Below are 18,786 nucleotides of genomic sequence, written 5' to 3'. Positions count from 1 at the left end.
CGATCAGCGTCACGAGCTGGGTGGTTTCTGGATTGGATGCATCTCCCCATTTCGGTTCATCTGTGATCTACGACTTGGGCCCCGGGCCGGGCCCCCTACCTGGCTCCAGCATGCTCTCCGTCAGCGTCTGCCGGTTGAAGGGGTCGGTGGGGGAGTTCAGCAAGTGCCGCAGAATGATGGAGCGGTCCATGACGGTGCCGGAGGGCAGCCGCACAGGGTCGGTCATCAGGGTGTCCATCAGAGGGTCTACAGAGACAAAGCGCAGACTCAACCTCGGAGCCTAAGGCTGGCACGCGCTGGGGCCAGCAGAGAGCGTATCCTCAGAATGGCCACGACGCGGCGCCTGCTCCTGCTAGGTCCCCGCGTTTAGAAGGAAACCAGCATGAGCTAGACACAGACATTGCCTTTTGTCAGCTACCACGGGAGGGAAAAATAGGCAAAAAGAGGGATTAGTGGGGCTAAGGGTGCCCGGGCTCAGCGGTGGACATGGAGGCCACAACCCTTTCTCTTGCGCTTTGCAGGAGTCTGCGAAACTGTGCGTCCCGCGTGCAAAGGCCAGACAGACCTCAGAACCTTCGGGGTTGTTATCTGGTTTGAAGTCAGGCTGAGGACTTATGTTGCCTTCTCGTTTACAGTATGAAGCAAACGAGGCAAACGTGATTCCAGACAAAGTGTCTCAGAAAGCAACCCCAGCCCACCATGAAATAAACTAAAATTACAGAATGGCCTCTTTAGCGCCGTGTGTCTCGAGAGCATTCAAGGGAGAGGACTCAGCCTCTTCGGGGTGCAGCCCACTCGCCTCTGAACTCGTCGGGGGCGTCACTGTAGTCGATCTCCGCACGTGCGTTCTTGGCCACTATCTCCTCCACTTTCTCGGCGAGGAGCTTAAACTTCTCTATTGCTATTGTGGATTTGATCCCCGCCTTCCGCATCTTCGAGATAACTTCTTCAAACAACTCCTTGCTGTAAGATCTCTGCAAATGAGGAGAACTATGTGAGAGGAAAATATATCCTAAGTGGAATAAAACAAGCTGCAGAAAGTACCCAGTTTCTTTAAAAAGGCCTAAAATTATTCCACACACACGCTCTTGAACATGGCTAAAATAAATGTAACGAGTGGAACAATATACACCAGACTGTACAAGGTCAGGGGATGGCTTCAGGATTGAGGCAAGTGAGGGGCATTTCACACTGTTAAGGCAAACATGCACTTCTTTCAAAATTTAGATATTGAAAAGAGAAGGTTTTTTGGCTCTCCGAGCAGCAGCCTGGCAGTGGGCAAACAGGAGCCTCCTGAGGGGCAGAAAGGGAGCTGGGAGGCGGTGGTGGGGTGCAGGGTATGTGCCGGCGTGGCAGTGGCCATGTGAGAATTGCTGGGAAAGCACCGCTCACAGGTGCTGACGCCGTCAGGGTCAAGGCTCTGAAGGAAGCTTGGCTGATCTGCAGGATCTGAAGCTGCATTTGGAAAATTCAAGCTAATCACTGAGGATGTTCAGGGCAATAAGGGCCTGACTACGTTCCTGGCCCAGATCCTGCCCGAGACAGGACGTGGTCCTGTCTGATGATGATGCTCACGCCGATATCAAGACCCCAGGGCCACATGCTCGTCAGTTCTGTGTGGGTTTGACTAGAAAATGCAACAGTCGGACTCGGAAGGCCTCTGATGCTCAGCACCGGCAGGTTTGCAAATCTGGAAGAAGATGCTGGAAATTTAGACCCGAAAGGGGCAGACAAATGCCTTCAAAGAGCGGTGATCACATGATTCCAGATGTACCAGGGATGCCCCTCTATAGGGTCCTGTTAGAAAAGTCAACAGGTTGGAGAAGCCCAAGTGTAAACTGGGAAAACCAAGCTTCACGGTGAAGGTGGTGGTTCTGGGGCCGGGCAGGGCCGACGTCGAATGAGCAGATGGGTATGAGCCACGAAGTACAAGAGTCTGTTTGACATTCGGACTTTCAGTGGTGACAAATAAAAAGTCTTTTATTTATGATGTTTAAAATGAAATAGAGAAGGACATCAGTCTACTGCGGCTCTGGCCGGGCTCTGCGCCTTGCGGTGTGTGGACCAGCATCGCCCCGCTAAGGGCAGACATGCGGGAAACAGCCCCCTGGAGCCCCTGGGCCAGGGCACATCCTCCCACGTGCTATCCGCCTTTCTTTTTTTAAAAACATTAATTAATTTATTTATTTATACAAGCACCGGGTACAGTCAGAAGCACGGGAGGGTGAGAGAATTCACCAGAGCCAGAGCGGGGAGCAGAACAGGCAGACTGACAAAGTACACTGCTGAGGGGAGCAGCGGGCGGCAGGAGAGGTCTGCGCGCCATGTGGGACCCTCGCCACGGCCGGGGATTGAACCGGCGCTGCAGAGGCTGCGGGCAGCTTCGCAGCCCAGCGCTCAACCGCTGCGCCACCAGGGGAGGCCCACTGTCTGCCTTTCTGTCAGATCTCAGCTTAACACCCTCAGACTCAGGAGCCTTCCAGGGTGGGAGGGGTAGGGAAGGGGGCAAGTGCCCAACACAGTCTGGACAAACCTGGCCTTGAACTCTGGCCTTTACACTTACTGACCTGCCCTGTGGTCTTCAGCAAATCCCCGAGCCTCTTGAGCCTGTTTCCTGGGGTGTAAAATGGGGGTGGTGCGCCTACCTCACAGGTGTCTGCTCCTCTAAATCACAGCAGTCCAAGGTATCAAAGGACATCCGTTGGCACTGATGGCAAAAACAATGGCCACCTGTCCGTTCCATGACAGTGACGCCCACAGCGGGAGGGAATGGTGACATCTGAGCCCGTGAGTGACAGGGCCATGGGCTGTGACCCGCCTTTTCTAACCCACCCCGGCATCTGCGCTTGTGTTCTCTCATGGGGCTGGCTGGAATTCTTCTGTCTTCCTTTTTTCCTTTTTTAACTTCGGCTTCTAAATAAGTACACATGCTCACTTTCTCTCTCACACCCACACCCTGCTCAAATCCATACAATGAGGGACAACAGAAAGGCAAAAGTGTGGGTGGGGAGCCGGGGTCCAGCATCACCCCAAAACCTGTCTGCAGCCCCGAAGGGCTTAGGGGCCCTTGCTGATAGCTTTTGGAAGCCAAATTCCTACATTACTTAAACAAATACTTTACTTGGTGCCACTTGCTATGTGCCAGACAAGCCATGGTGGCCGCCCCTCTGTAAAGGGGCTCCAGGACAAACTATCAAAAGGTCACAGTGAGATGCTGCAGGGCAGTTCCCGAGCATGGGGGGTTGCCACACAGACACCCCGAGATGATTTCACCTTCAACGTCTCTTTTAACACGAAGCTGTTTTTTTTTTTAGAGGCATTTTTTTTTTTTTTAAATTTATTTATTTGTTTGTTCGTTCGTTTTGTTTATACATGCACTGGGTACAGTCAGAAGCGCGGGAGGGTGAGAGAATTCACCAGAGCCAGAGCGGGGAGCAGAGCAGGCAGAAGGACCGAAGTACACTGCTGAGGGGAGCAGCGGGCGGCAGGAGAGGTCTGCGCGCCATGTGGGACCCTCCTTCGGTGGCCGGGGAGCAGCCGGGGATTGAACCGGCGCCGCGGAGGTCGCCGGCAGCTTTGCAACCCAGCGCTCAACCGCTGCGCCACCGGGGAGGCCCAACACGAAGCTGTTTTTAGCCCATTTGTTATCCTCATAAAACACCATTCGCTCTAGCTCTCGAAGGAGGAGTCTTTAATAGACTCGTGCTTGCTTAGAAGGCAGCTTCCGAGGTAGCACAGAGGAGCCATGGGCGAGGAAGGCCACTCCTGATGAGGGGACATGGCATTTGGCTTCGATGAATCCCCCAGACACCACGTGTTGCTGAGCTGCTGCTCTAAGGTTGGGTGGGTGGGGTCAGAGAGGGCAGACGTTCTAGACGTCAAGTCTCTTGTATAGCAGTAATGAGATTAAATGAAAAAAAAAAAAAAAAAAATCAGAGCTCAGAAAGGTCTAGCAGCCAGGTTATTTAAAAGACTTTTTACAACTCAACAATAAAAAATACAAAGAATTCCATTTAAAAAATGGGTGAAGGGGGGCCTCCCCGGTGGCGCAGTGGTTGAGCGCTGGGTTGCGAAGCTGCCCGCAGCCTCTGCAGCGCTGGTTCGATCCCTGGCTGCTCCCCAGCCACTGGGTGAGGGTCCCACATGGCGCGCAGACCTCTCCTGCCACCTGCTGCTCCCCTCAGCAGTGCACTTCAGTCCTCCTGCCTGCTCTGCTCCCCGCTCTGGCATTCTTCTCACCCTCCCGCACTTCTGACTGTACCCAGTGCTTGTATAAATAAATCTTAAAAAAAAAAAAAAGACCATGCAGTACATTAAAAAATGGGTGACAGACTTGACCAGACATTTCTCCAAAGACATAACGTGGCTGTCCAGTAAGCACAGGACAGTGTCTGCCAGTGTCGTCATTAAACACAGAGCAAAAACACTGCACTCCCATGAAGGCAGCTACTTAAAACAATAAACAAACAACAGAAAAGAAGCTAACGAGAGCAGGTGAGGACGTGGAGAGCCAGCAAGTGCCGGTGGGCATGTAAAAAGGAGCAGCCACTTGGAACAGTTTGGAAGTTTCTCTTAAGTCAACCACAGAACCAGGACATGACTCAGCAGTTCTGCTCCCTCCTCAGACCTGAAAAGCAAGCACCCAAGCAAACCCTGTCCAGAATGTTCACCAAGCACTGTCCACAGCAGGCCAGGGCGTGGGCACCCCTGGCCCTTCTGGATGACAGGACAAGTCACGGTGCACCTGGAGGACGACAGGAGCTCAGCCCTGGGAAGGAGGTCCTGACACTCGATGGCAGGGACCAGCTTCCAGAATGCCCCTGACAGTTAACCTGCGTGTGAGCAATATTTGCAGAGGCGTGTGAACAAAGACGAAGACAGTAGTATGGGGCATTTTAAGTGGAGAGGAGAGGCCAGAGATGGCACTCAGGGCCGGACAGCTGGGCTGCGAGTCCTGCCTCTGTCTCCCATGCACTCTGACCTGGAGGAGCTACTTAATTTCCCTGTGCCTCATTTTATTTTTATATATTTATTTTTTAAAAGATTTATTTATGCATACAAGAACTGGGGTGTAGGTCAGAGGTCGGGGGGTGAGAGGATTTACTAGAGACAGAGTGGGGAGCAGAACAGGCAGATCCACTGAAATACACTGCTGAGCAGCGGGGAGACAGGAGAGGTCTGCGGCACCCTGTGGGTAGCTCCCTGGCCAGGAATCAAACTCATGTTTCGGTGGCTGGTGAGAGCTTGATGGTGTTGAGACTTAACCCCTGTGCCACCATGAAGGCCCCCTCTGTGTCTCATTTTAAAATGAACCCAAATCAAAGAATTTTGTGAGGAATCAATGAGTAAAGACCTAAAGAGTGGCTAACACTTGGTATACAGCTGATAAACACGAGCCATGAACACGCCGAAGAGGATGGAGAACAGAAGAACGTGGGGGGAGGGAGACCTTCATGGGATTACTAGAAAATCAAAAGGTGAGGCCAGGCAGGGGTAGCTGAGACTAGATGTGCAGCTATGGAAACGAAAAACACAACACAGTGTGACCCCGGTGGGACGTAGGGCGAACCGCGAGGGGTGGACAGCAAGGTAATAGGAGGCTTGAAACCTGCAGCGCACACGCCCGATGGCAGGAGATTGGGGAGGAATGCGGGAGAGGGGACTTGGGAGGAGACCTGGATGGCTGAGGACAGCAGGCTCTTTCTGAGAACACAAGGATTTGCTGAGCAAGGCCTCAGCAAGACGGCTCAAGAACTCAACCGGAGCCAGATCTGCTCTTTACACCCAGAGGAAAACAAACACTCCATCTTCATTAATACCAGACAGTTCCCCTGGCCACCGCAGTGGTTATTTCTATCGATGTACTAGAAACTTCCCAATCACAATTTGGAAGTATTACCTTCCTTGGCTTCAAGCGGGGAAGACCAAGGGCGGAGGGACATGGAGCGGCACGCGTCTGCCAGTATCCCCCAGAGAAGCAGACTCAGGCCAGCTGCGGGGCCTGGGCCCCAGACCCCCAAAACACCCCCTCCCTGGGGCACTGACCTGGTCATCGGCAATGGCTTTGGCGAACCGGGCACAGTCCAGCTGCAAGTAAATATCTGTCAGCTGGTCCAACAGCTTCTTTGGTTCAAAGCCGTATTTCTCAGGGTTTTCAACTTTCAGGTCACGGCACTTGGGGCCACAGAGTTGCTGGAGATTAAAGTTCAGCATTGCAGCCAATCGAGGTCCGAGTTCCTAGGAAGTCACAGGATAATATGACAATTCAAGCTGTTGAGTCGAGCGAGAAGGACCCAAAACTCCCATTTCAGTGGGGGAGCAGGATGGGCTGGGCTCATCGTCAAAGAATCCCTTGTCTGCGCTATGGATCAGAAGCTGAAGGACATGGCGTTCGAGATCGCCTTTCCTCTCCACTGCTCATCCAGAAATTCTAATACCTACTGGAATGCTGCAGGCTGGGGGTTATTTATTATTCAGTATTACTATAAATGAATTATTATTAATTAACTAAAAAGTGATCTCTTAAGTCTTCTTCAGTGATCTTCTCAAAGTCACTGGGAACTAGGTAAAAGCGGGAAAATCATTCACAATTCCATCATCATGATGCAAGGCACACAGGTTTTGTGTATGTGCTTCCAGCCATCACGGATACGTGATCTTTCTACAAACTCTGGAAGTCCCTGGCCATTCAGAGGAGGTGTGCCTTTCTTCCTTATTTATAGACAGAGGGACGGGAGAAATGCAAACCAAAGTGGAAGATAAAATGTACGTCTTATAGTTTTAAATCTAGTCGGTGAGACAAAGTGAACTTTAGACTATAACTATAAAATAACAACCCCACAGGATGAGCCTGTGCCCGTGACCAGTGCACAGACGCTGCTTTGGGCCAACGTGAAGCAGGCCAGTCGGCTTAGATCAGAGCCAGCCTGACCTTGAGAGGAGCAGGGAGAGCTTCCCTTTGGGAAATGAGGTTTTCCTCCAGTTCAATGACTGGGCAAATCCAACTTAAACTCAGCTTTTCAAAGACCTGCTTTGTACAGAGCAGAGGACTCCTCTGTTCGGTAAGAAGCCGTGAAACAAGCACTGATCAAAATAAGGCAGAGTTGGAGGTTCTGTTGTGAAATAGGAGAGCTTCAAACAACCCAGGAAAGAAGGTGAAAACAGTCGGGAGGAAAAGGAACCACGTAAGCAGGCCCAGGCACAGATGGGCAGAAGCTGGGACATGGTAGGGGACAGACAGCCCAGGTCTGGGAATACAATTTGAAAAAAAAAAATTTTTTTGACTGACAAGACAATATTGGACTTAACCAACATCCTTTAAAAATGAAGAATTTAGAGCCAAAAAATAGGTTTTATGTTAACTTAGTCTCAAGTAATTTACTATACAATTAGCACTGCCATTGGGGTCACTGAACATAAAATAACACCTGGTTTAGAGCAGAAATCAGCAAATTTCCTGCAGTCCAAATTCTACTCAGTGTTTCTAGAAAGTTCCAGGGGAACACGGCCACACGTGTGCTCTTGCATTCGTGTGTGACTTTCTCACTGTAACAGCACAGCTGAGCCATGGCAACAGATTGTGTGGCTCATAACACCTAAACTATAGCCAGTTTGGCCTTGAAAGAGAAAGTTTAAAGAAATTCCATTTGCAAACCTTTCAGGGAATCAAGTGTCTGAACTATCTTGCTTAAATTAGCTGTTTAGCAGCAGTGTCCTCAGGCTTTCGATAGGGAGCTTGTTTGGCTTCCCGTCCCACTGCTCTTGCACTGTAGTCTGTTTATGAAGAGACAAGGCATGGAAAGGGCAAGAGAGGAGGCGGCCCTCTGGGAGCTGCAGACAGGCTGGGTGGTGGTAGCTGAGGTGAGAGGGAATGCTGAGACTGGAAAACCACGTAGTGAAGTTATGTTGCACTATAAACTGGCCTCCTTCATCATGTCAGAGTCAAACACCTTGACTAGCTTTGATCTCTCATAAACCCTAACTATAGCTCTCATTACCCCTTGGCTTCTTCAGTGTAACAAAGCCGTATCTGAGAGAACCAAAGATTTTAGACATTGTTCATTATCTCTAATATGCTTTTATTTCCAGTTGATGTTACTTTACACTCTAGTATAAATAAGACACAGTAATCAATAGTGGTAAAACGTCACAGCTTCGATGTTACTAAGGCCACGTACTATCTAAGAGGGAGGGGAATGAAGTCTTTCTGGAAGTTCATCACCAGAGAGCTGTGTGTAGCAATTAGCACAATTAGCATGGGGAATGAAATCAGTAAGTTTCACTGATCAGTGACCAAGATGCTGACATGTCTCCAGATTTCAACGCCTCTACTTAGTGATAAGTGACAGAACCAGGGTGTGGGATCCAACAGACAGACAGACAGACAGTGCACAGCCTGCACTCACCGGCCTGAGGAAGGGCTTCTGGACCTGCTTGGTGAGGATGTGGAACATGTCTACGGTTTCTGTGGCCAGGGCCAGGTAGGAACGCGAGACACGTTCGTCCTGAGCAAGCTGAGACTGTCGGGCCTGCTGCTGGTCCTAGGAGAAAGGCGGCAGGAGTCAGACACGGAGCCAAAGCGCCAGGCGGGAGGAAACCCAGTCAACCCAGCGCTGGAAAAGTGTGGGAGGAAGGATGTGACAACTGATAGCAGCGAGTTTTCCAGGCAGCTGGTTTCTTCCTTTTAGCATGGGAATGTTCAGGACGCTGAGTTAGGGTGACCCTGGTTCATTATTTAACTTTCTAGGAGGCTCAGTTTCCACAGTGATAAAGGTCACCGTCAAGCCCTACACAGGCTGGAGTCAAGACCCTGCGTCGCGCTTGACACACGGTGCTGACACAGGCGACTGTCTCTTCCTCCACAGCTGACTCAGCCAGGCAGCACCGTCTTAGAAACCGGGCGTGTTGTGTTCTGACACGGAGGCCTGCAGGCCTGGTCACTGCTCCACACCCTGCAGACGGCTACGTTTCTTCTACCTTTCTACACTGAAGGCTGTGGCCCCTCAGGACCGGCAGCATGCTGGCCTCTGCCCCACCCCTGCCCGTCCTGCCATGGGCTGGGAACAAGAGAATACGGTGAATTTGACTCATGAGTGAAAGAAGGTAGAGCACCTAGAGGCACTGAGAGGAATAAAATACGGAAATATCCGTCAAGGCCCTCCTTCAGAGGCTGGAGACAGCACGGGACAGACTGGTCTGGCTCCCACTGTGGTGGGATACAAAGACCCCCAAACAGATACAGAGAATCGAGCAGGGTCAGGAGAGAAACAGAATGATGCTGGGGCAGAGGATTCTCTCACACCCTGGGAAGGGTATCCGGGGGTCTCTGAGGAGGTGACCTAAGTAGACGTCTAAGAAGTGAGTTAGCAGAAACTCCGGGGGAAGAGCGCTCCAGGTAGAGGCAAAGGCAAAGGCGAGTGTGGCTGTGTGGGGTGAGTGAGGTGGAGAGATCGGGACCCCGGGCCACACTAACTGGGAGAACTGACTGTGGGGAGGGCAGCTGGAAGGAGAGGTGATAGTGAGTGATCAGACGTAACAGCCTCCCTCTGTGTGGACACGGGCAAGGGTGGAGGGTGAGGGGGAACCAGGCTCCTACAATACTCCAGGTAAGAGAGCCCAGAGGCCTGCAGGTGGTGGGGACAGGTAAGAGCGTGGGTATATTCTGAATCAGTCCAGAGCCATCTGTTTCGCCAGAGAGGAATCACGGAGGCTCCAAAGTGCCGGCCAGAGCAACCAGCAGAAGGCCGCCGTCACTCACTGAGATCAAGCAGAGCCCTGAAGACCCTCAAGAGTTCCTTTCTGGACAAGGTGAGGCTGAGACTCATCTGACCACCGGCAGAGAGGGAAGCCAACGCCGGGGTCTGAGATCTGAGCCAGGGAGACGCATTCTGGAGCTGCAGAACACAGAAAAGCCTTGGACAAGATGAGGTCCCCACACAGAGGTTCTCAGGGGGCATTGGGCTATGAGAGGGGGTGTTTCTGGTTGCCAGATGACAAGGGGTGGCATCCAATGGCCATGGGCCAGGGGTGCTAAGGTCTCCACGCCATGGGCAGCACAGTCTCTCATAGTAAAGAGGTATCATATCAAAATACTCCAAAATTTGATCCTTACTGAGAAACACAGATGTAGGGTGCAAGGGTGGAAAGAGAAGGGGAGAAGCCTGGGGGCTGAGCACCCCAGTTCTCCAAGGACCAGAGGGCGGGAGGTGGGAGGCAGGAAGTGCCTTCAAAGTCAAGGGAAATGACTTCTGCACGAGCACCGGCCCAGCCGTTACCACAGAGACAGCAACAGCATCTGGGTTCTCGTAAGCGAGTGCCTGTGAGAGCCGGGAGTGAGGCAGCAACGTGCTGGAGCCCCGCGCCCCAACAGCTCCTGGCCGGAGAGCAGCACTGCGAGCACAAAAAGAGGAGAGAGGTGAGACCTGCAGCCACGCCTACTGGGGAGGCCCAGACGAGACCTGACACCAACAGCGGCCAGGATTTGAAGGTGCAGGATGGAAAGTGGGGCCTCTGGGACGGAAGTAGCGTCTCAAGGAGAATGAAGTTTAGAAGCTGCACATCTCTCAGCCCTGAACTGGAAACCTGCCATCCTCGTCTCCCCTCACAGCCTCCCTGCAGCGCAGGGAGGAGCTCTGACCTATGGCTAAGGAGACATATTAAGCAGCTTTTAAAGTTCTCAGACCAGGTGCCCTGGACTCTGAAGCTGGAACCTACTGAGCCTTGTTTTCCAGCACATTCTACGAAGAACCTCCAGCCCTAAAAGGCGCTTTCCTGAAAAGGTGCCCCAGCATTGTGGGGGGTGGTGGGGGGCCTCACCCGGGGCAGCTGGTCCCACTGTTCTTTGTTCTTCATCTCCTCTTGCACTTCATGGATCCTCTTCAGAGACTCCAGACTTTCATCGAGCAAAAACGTCGTGTCGTTTATTAGCATATTTATATATCGAACAAACTGCTTCCCAGAGCTGAAAGGCAATGGCATCATCCGTGGTCAGACACCTCCCTGCCGACAAAGGCACCGCGGAGCCCTCGGCCTTCTGGGCTGCCCCCTGCGTGGGACTCAGGCGCCGCTGAGGCCCAATGACGGGTCTCCCCTTAGATACTGTTATTCTTTCGCATTAACTCTAATGGGCTCATCCCGGTGGAATGGGGTGCCATTCCGCCTGGCTTCTGAAATTCTGTGGGCAGAATCCCATGGCAGCTAACATTTGGCAACATCAGAGGTATTTACACTCTGGAAAATCAGCAAATACTGAATTTTTTTTTTCCTTCTCCCAAGAGTAGGTTTCTCAGTATGCCCTGGCTCACGCCCTCAATGACTTCCTAGTCTTTCAGACTAGAAAACAGCCTGAGCTCACCAAGAAAGCACCAATAATTATTCACACATAAGAGACAGAACTACTGATACTGGTGTTTCCTTAAAATAGACACACTGAAGAAAAACTGGAAGCAGCAGTATGGATGAGGGAGGACAGTAACTTACCTTCAAGGACCTGGAGCTGCCAGTCTACGCTGTCCTGCATTTCATGCTCTAATGAGGTGATTCGGCCTACCTCTGCTAGACTCGAACCGTCAGATCAGTAGAGCAGAGAGCTAAACTTCAGGATCTACCTCTGTGTAATCGGGGGGCGGTAAACTCAGGCCCGAGGAAGAGCAGTGCCTGCAAACAAGGGCAGGCGGCCTGGATCTCAGAGCCTGGAAAGTTCAGGAAGGGCACTGCAGCTCAGCCGTGGGCCTGCCTGGTTTCCTAAGAGCTCACCAGGCTCCTACTATGACACAGCTCTGACTGTAAGAGCAGGCCATGGAAACTGAGAATTCACATAAAGAAGTTACCTTGCAGAAAGCCGTCCAGCACCAGAAACAGGCACATTATTGACCAGCAACCCCGTTAACAAGCGAACGATGATGAAATATCGAATGTGGGTTGCAAAGGATCCAACTAGACAGGATAAAATCTCCTCTGAAGAGTAATTCAAGAGTTCAGTATTTTCATCTCCCTTTTTTCTAAAACCACTTTTATTTTTAAGTAAGTTAGATGGGGTTACTAACGCCCAGGGCTAAGTCATCACTGAAATTTCAGGCAGGCAATGGAGTCTGTCATCGTGGCTCAGGGCCTCACGACAAAGAATACCACTCAAATGACTACCCAACTAGCTGCTGCAAGGTCTCAAGTCCTCCTAAGCTTTCTAACACTGATGCTCGATATCATATTCCAGAACACCGTAAGGTCTAATCTTAGTCAACCCCATTAAACACTGTAATCATAGAAACACACACTTAACATACTCATACCATCTCAGAACATTTATAGGATCTTTTTTTTTTTAAATTTATTTATGCATAGAAGAACCTGGGTGAAGGCCAGAGGTGTGGTGGTGGTGGTGGTAAGGATTCACCAGAGACAGAATGGGGAGCAGAACAGACAGATCTATTGAAATCCACTTCTGAGGGGAGCAGTAGGCAAGACGGGAGAGGTCTGCTGCACCATGTGGGTCAGCTCCCTGGCTGGGGATGGAGCTCAGGCCTTAGTGGTGACAGCACTGAGACATAATCCCTAAGACTCAACCCCGAGGGAGTCCTCACCAGGGAGGCTTTTCATAGGCTCTTTCTTCACACATACCATCCCTAGAGGACCTCAACAGTAGTGCTTTAGGCTAAGTAGGTAGCGGCATCAATGAAGGCTTTGCAGCATCTGGCAGGCACAGGCCTTCCAAGAGCCCCTCTCACGCAGAGCAGTGCTTGGTTGCGACCAGTCAGCAAGAACCCAGCTGTGCAAGCTCTCAAGCTGCCACCCCCACCTGTGATTTGCAAGGAAGCAAGCTGAGACGTTAGTGGCCCATACTCACTTGAACTCTTCCATAAAGGTGCCATGGTGAGCTATGTTTTGCCAGAGGCTTTTAAAAATGGTGCTGATGTGGTAGCGAATGGTGAACTTGTCATAGAACTCGCTGGTGGCCCCGGTGTGCTCGACATCTGAAGAAGAAAGACAGAGGGGCTGAGGCTGCGTGCTTTCTTATCGTCCTAAAAAGCAGGTTCGCTGCTCTAATGTCACTGCCGAATCCGAGGTATGAAACTGCATCTAAATCTTGTGTCTAAGGTAGGAGAGAAACCAGGAGGCAGTTTTGAAGACACAAGTTGCACAAATGCCTGACAATGAAACAATACCAAAGTGAACTGGGCTGGAATATCCCTGGCATTGTTGGGACAGCATCCACCACCCCAACTTCAAGTTATTAATTTATAGAAATTCCATAGCACTTTAAATGAGTGTCCCTAACCTGAGCAGAAAGAAAAAATTGGTTAAGTTTTATTAAGGGCCATATAACTATTCAATGGGACTACATTTCAAATATTTTGTTTAAGGGACATTTTCAATTGTATACCCAAGTAATGCAGTGAACCCCAAGAAGTCACCACGTGTTCTCTGTGAAACGGAAACCAGGGTCACCCTGGGTTCCCCAAATGACAAAGAACTGACGCTTGAGAAAGTCCTTCATTCATCACTGATGACTCAGAGAGGGAAAACTGTCAGATAAAAACCAGAAGGCTTAAGGGAAAGGTAAAAGTAAATGAATAGAAAACTGGGGTGTAGCACAGAGGTGCAGAGGGGTGAAAGGACTCACTAGAGACAGAGTGGGGAGCAGAACAGGCAGATCTACTGAAACACACTGCTGAGGGGAGCAGCGGGGAGACAGGAGAGGTCTGCTGCGCCATGTGGGTCACCTCCCTGGCTGGGGAGGGAGCTCAGGCCTTAGTGGTGACAGCACTGAGACATAATCCCTAGGCCATCAGGGAGGTCCTGATCAACAATTTAAATGTTCTTTGTGTTTTCTGTATTTCCCACTTTTTTTGTGATTAAAGAAGAGAATATTTAAAAATAAAACATGTCAGATAATTCACAGCTGCCATACAAAGACCTGAAGGCACTTACGTACGCTCATTAGGTCAACCGCTCTTCAGGATGAAATAAGTGTCACTTGATTTATTATGTAAAAGTGTGAGCTCGAGTGTGGAGAGCCAACTTAGCAGGGTCTACAGGGAAGGACTGGGCTCACCCAAAGCCCACACCACTGGAAGAGCACCAACACTTGCACAGAGTCCCCAACATGTGCCCCGGGCTAACCCACCATCGTGGGCACCCCCCCAACATGGGCTTCTGAATCACACCCACATTCTCGCAAAACCACATTAGCCCCAGTTCTAATTTCCAAGTCTTAGTTCTAAGGGGCCTGAAGTGAACTAGACGGCTGCTGACCGCGCCTCCCCTGCATTCCCACGCTCGCCTGCAGGTCTTGCCCATTTCTTAGCTGCCCGGGACCCCAGGGCTTTCCGCTCGCTGTCCCTTCTGCCAGCCCCCATGAGGCTGGCTTGGTGTTCTGGTTCACTCCTTTGTCTTTATCTCATTTTCAACACTGTTCCTAAGCCTTCTCCGCAGGAACCCTCCTTGGCCATGCCTCCCAAGCCCCACTGTGCAGGCACTGTCTGGAAGTAGCTTGTTGGTTCATTGTCTCTCTCCCAGCTAGGAAGTCTGACCCTCCAGTAGGCGCTTCACAGATATTTGCTGAAGTCATGAGTGGATCTCCTGCAGCGCTGCTGGCGTTGCTGATTCGGATCAGCTGGGAAACAGAAGCGTCTTGAACTAAGTCCTAGTGGTCAGGGATTGCCCAAGATCTAAGTGCTCCTCGACCACTGTGGCCCAAATAAAACACTCCCATTTTCAAATTTAATTTTATTTTTCAAACAAAAAATTGAGCTATAGCATTTTCTAAGTTAGAACCTCTCTCCAGGGCGTGAGAGAGGTACTCGTTGTCAACCTCCCGCTCACATCTAAAGTCAGACCTGGCCCTGCAGGTCCCAGCTGGGAATTGCCAGGCTGTGGGGTGTGTCTGGGTGGCCCCAGTCCGGCTCTCTGGCGCCGGCCCCTCGGGGAGCGCAGGAGGCACGGCCCAGCAGTTGGAGCACCTGTGCCAGAGTCCAACTGCTCAGGCTGCTGCCACTTGCTAGCTGTTGACCTTCAGCAAACTGCTTGACCTTTCTGAGCTCTAGTTTCCTCATTTGTAAAATGGAGATATTTATAGCACCCCACTTTGGGACTGCTGTGCAGACTGAGCAGTAGGATTAGTAAGTATTCAATAAGTGGTGTATATTATCAGCATGGCTAGCATCTAGCCGTGGCTCCAGAGGTGGTCCAGGCCAGCAGGCACACTGCTCAGTGGCAAAGTGGAAAGGAGAACAATGCCAGCCCGAGTCCTTATCCGTGTGGATCCACTAGGCCCAGCACTGGGCTCACGTACCCAGGTCCAGCCCCCTGGCCCCTGCCCACTCACCCTCCTGCTTTATCCCAAAGCCAGTGATAGGCCCAGGGCGCTGAGTGCACACAAAATATATTTAACTGCAAGCCAGAAGGAAAAAGATAAATATTGATGGTTTCACTTATATGTGGACTTGTCAGGAAAAAGACAAGGCTTGCAAGCTGACCATGCATCTGAGGCACACAGCAGGGGCGGGGAGGGGTGGCACAGGGATGGTGGTGATGGGTCACGGGTGCCAGGGTGGTGGGAGAACTAAGAGCATTACGCCTGAGAGGAGAAATCAAATACTGTCCGAAAGTTAACAGTGATGTAAGAAAATAAATTAGTTAAAAGGATATGAAACTAAAAAAAAAATTTAACTAGACATGTTTTTGCTTTTAATACTAATATGTATCAATGCCACCACATGCTATTATGTACTGAGCAACGCTGAATGTAGATTACGACATTCAAATAATTTTTTAAAAAAGCAGGGAAATGAAACTACTCACAATCCTGCCATTCACAAGCAGCCAGCTCACTGGCAATACTTTGGCACATAGTCCTACTACTTCCTTCCATGTGGTCACGATGTACTCTTTGATCACGGCACTTTCTTTACTTTTGATTGCTTAATGACGTAATATAAGTAGCACATTCTTTTCTGTGGCTCGTATAGACCCACTGCACAGGTGAACTGTCACTTAAATTATTTAGCCACAACTGGCAGAAATTTAGGTTGTTTGGCATTTTCACTATGCTGCAATGAATATCACGGACACTTACAATTACGCACTATAAATAACTTTTAATTACCCCCAGAACAGATTACTAGAAATTAAGAGGATGTGCTGGCTCTCCAGCTGCTGCCCCTTGGCCCCCAGCCTTGCTTCATCTGGGCTCTGGGGCTGCACTGGCACCACAGCTTCCTCTGCCAGCCGGCCTGCCAAGGTGCCCAACAGGGGGCGCTGCAGGAGAACAGGAAGACAGCTCAGCAGCGGCGGTTCTGGCTCTGGCTTTGCTCACACTCGATGAGCAAGCAGCCCTGCGGGCGAGCAAGCAGTCCCGCGGTTGGCCAGTGGCCAGCGTCCTTCCCAGAGGGCAAGCCTCAGTTCTGTCCGAGGTCCCAGTCAAGCCGCTAGTTTCCAACAACCCAGCCTGTCCCCTTGGATGCCAGCCCGGGGGAGGGAGCACTGCTCCCTGCACCTGCAGATACCCAAAGGCCCTTTACTTGCCTTCCTGTCTTCCAACAGCTGTTCAGTTCACTTGCGTTCAGTTCACTCTGTTAAAGTAACTAGCATGTTTCTGCTTCCCTGACCGGCCCTGGATGGACATACAGGCTACAAGCTGCCAGACTCCCTCCAGAAGCTTCACCAACTTACATTCTCATAGAGCTGCGCAGTGCAGGTCTGCACAGGAGCTGTAGGGGAGATGGCGTCAGTTTTTGCAGACCAGTTCATTTCTCTCCAGCAATGCTAGTATTGGGTATTTTCATTTTAGAAAATTAGTCTGATAGGTTAAAAGTGGTGCTTCATCATTACTTTAAAAAATGTGGAATTAGCTTCACCTAAGCTGCTCCGTGCACGGCACCCACAAGGTCCTGTCCTGGACACGAGCGCTGTGCTATTGGTACCGGAACGGTCCATGGTCCCCCCACCAGGCCTGAGACAACAAGGAGGGCTGGGAGCGAGGAGGGTTCATGTACATGTGTGTTCTCTGCGGCTGCCAAAGTGAGGATGTTAATGGCACCCCAAAGGCCTTGTGTGCTTGCCCAGTTCAAGAGGATACAGGCAGGCGAGAAACGCTGGAGGAGAGAATTGCTTATGAGATGCCACAAGACAACAGTGACTGAGGGGAAAGGAGTAGATTCCCAGAGCAGCAGGAACAGGAGAGATTCGGGCTGACAGAAGGAGGGTCCCCCTGAGTTCCGGCGGTGGGTACATCCCCAAGGGCACAGAACGCACGCTCTGAGGCCGGGGTACCCCCTGAGGGTGGTTATGAGCTTGGTCCAACAGAGGACAAGAAGAGAGACAAGACACACTTCTGCTCCTGAGAAAATCTTCCTTTTCTGGAGGGAAAATGTCCTAGCAGTACCGTTCTGTGCCTCTGCGAGGGACAGGTGAGGAGGTGTCCCAGGCACTGGCTTTATTGCCTAGGGATAGATGCTCTGGCAGTTCTGAAGTCAAATGAAAACTGAAGAGCTGGAGTCCGTTCATCCAGAAGGGGAGGTGCCCCCTGCAGAGTGCCCGAAACTGGCCAGTGTTGCCCACAGCGCCTGGCACATGGGCAGCGTTTGAGTCACCGTGTGCAATTAGTGAGTGAGCAATGACTCAGAGATCCTGCTTTGAGAGGGTTCACTGGCTTGAGTGGGGTCCCCAAGAATAAGTATTTTTAACAAGGTCTTTGCTCCACCCAGTTTTGAAACTCTAGGTTGCAGGACAGGCTGGGAAGTTAATGCTGCAAATTCAAAGCTAAAAGGACCAGGTATTCTTAGATTAAAACACCAGCCCATGTGCTGATGCCAACTGGACCGCGATGTTAACCACCTGACTCACAGGGGTTCCTGCCTCACCATCAGGGATGAGCAGGCACAGGTGCGAGTACAGGGACCAGCAGGGCGAGAGGTCAGTGTGATATTTCCATGATGTGGGAAATGTAACCAATAACACATGGGCTGCGGGGGGTGGGTTAGCAGGTTACACTTTTAAGTGACGTCAGAATGGAGCAGGTGTAGGGTCACGTCCCTGGCTTTTGGCCGCCTGCTGGCCTGGGCGCCCAGGAACCTACCTGTATAAAACTTCATCAGGGAAGGGACCAACAACTTGGTGGAGAGAGGATGGTTTTCGATCATTTCAAAAAACTTCTGGGTTCGAGGCTGAACAGCAGGGTTGGTCATGAACATGACCTCGACCAGTTTGGCCACCAGGTAGGGGTTTCGGATGTAGTTCTGGTTGCACAACATCACAACGAGGAACATCACAATATCCTGAGTGCAGGGCTCATAAAGCACCTGAGGAGAGTATCTGGAGAGGCAAGAGGAGCAGGAGTCAGCTCTGAGACCTGCGGCCTGGGGGAGGCTCATCAAGCGGGGATGCGGGAGTGCAGCAGACCTGGGGAGCCAGGCCACTGGGGTCCCTACTACTCACTGCATTTCAAGTAATGATTTACATTATAAGTAGATTTGAGGGCCATAGGTGAGTACCGGCCATAGCATGCATGTTATATGAACTCATTATGAAGTTTTTGAAAAGAAACCAAAACCATAAAGAAATCAAAAGGTGAGTTTCACAAAAGACCATCCCTGCCAGAAAGACCTTTGAAAAATGTTGGATGGAACAAATGGTTTTACTTTTTTGAAATCTCAAACACTGGTTATGATCGCAACCCATTTCTCTGCCCGATGTTAGAATTGAGAAAAATTCTGGTACAAGATATAGATGTAGGTATTTTTAGCTTCTGAATGTTCACTCAGATATTTATAAGCTGTTTGCTCCTTCTGT

General features: G+C 50.8%; 1 protein-coding gene across 3 annotated transcripts in view; it reads right to left on the bottom strand.

Moving 5' to 3' along the window:
• The window catches only part of UBE4B (ubiquitination factor E4B), a 92,470-nt gene that overhangs the window by 1,552 nt on the left and 72,132 nt on the right, over positions 1–18,786 (bottom strand). For all 3 annotated transcript variants that reach the window (XM_037500572.2, XM_037500570.2, XM_037500571.2), the window contains 7 exons: positions 18,074–18,309; positions 12,842–12,968; positions 10,816–10,960; positions 8,406–8,540; positions 6,046–6,237; positions 800–974; positions 100–246 (listed from right to left, as the gene is read on the bottom strand). In XM_037500572.2, the coding sequence (XP_037356469.1) occupies positions 100–246; positions 800–974; positions 6,046–6,237; positions 8,406–8,540; positions 10,816–10,960; positions 12,842–12,968; positions 18,074–18,309 (1,157 nt within the window). The remainder of the gene's footprint in view (positions 1–99; positions 247–799; positions 975–6,045; positions 6,238–8,405; positions 8,541–10,815; positions 10,961–12,841; positions 12,969–18,073; positions 18,310–18,786) is intronic.

The sequence above is a fragment of the Talpa occidentalis genome, unplaced genomic scaffold (genome assembly GCF_014898055.3).
Source record: "Talpa occidentalis isolate TD23 unplaced genomic scaffold, MPIMG_talOcc4v2.1 talOcc4.9, whole genome shotgun sequence".
Taxonomy (NCBI): domain Eukaryota; kingdom Metazoa; phylum Chordata; class Mammalia; order Eulipotyphla; family Talpidae; genus Talpa; species Talpa occidentalis.
Note: the sequence above shows the minus strand (reverse complement) of the source record. Positions and strands in the feature narration are given on the sequence as shown.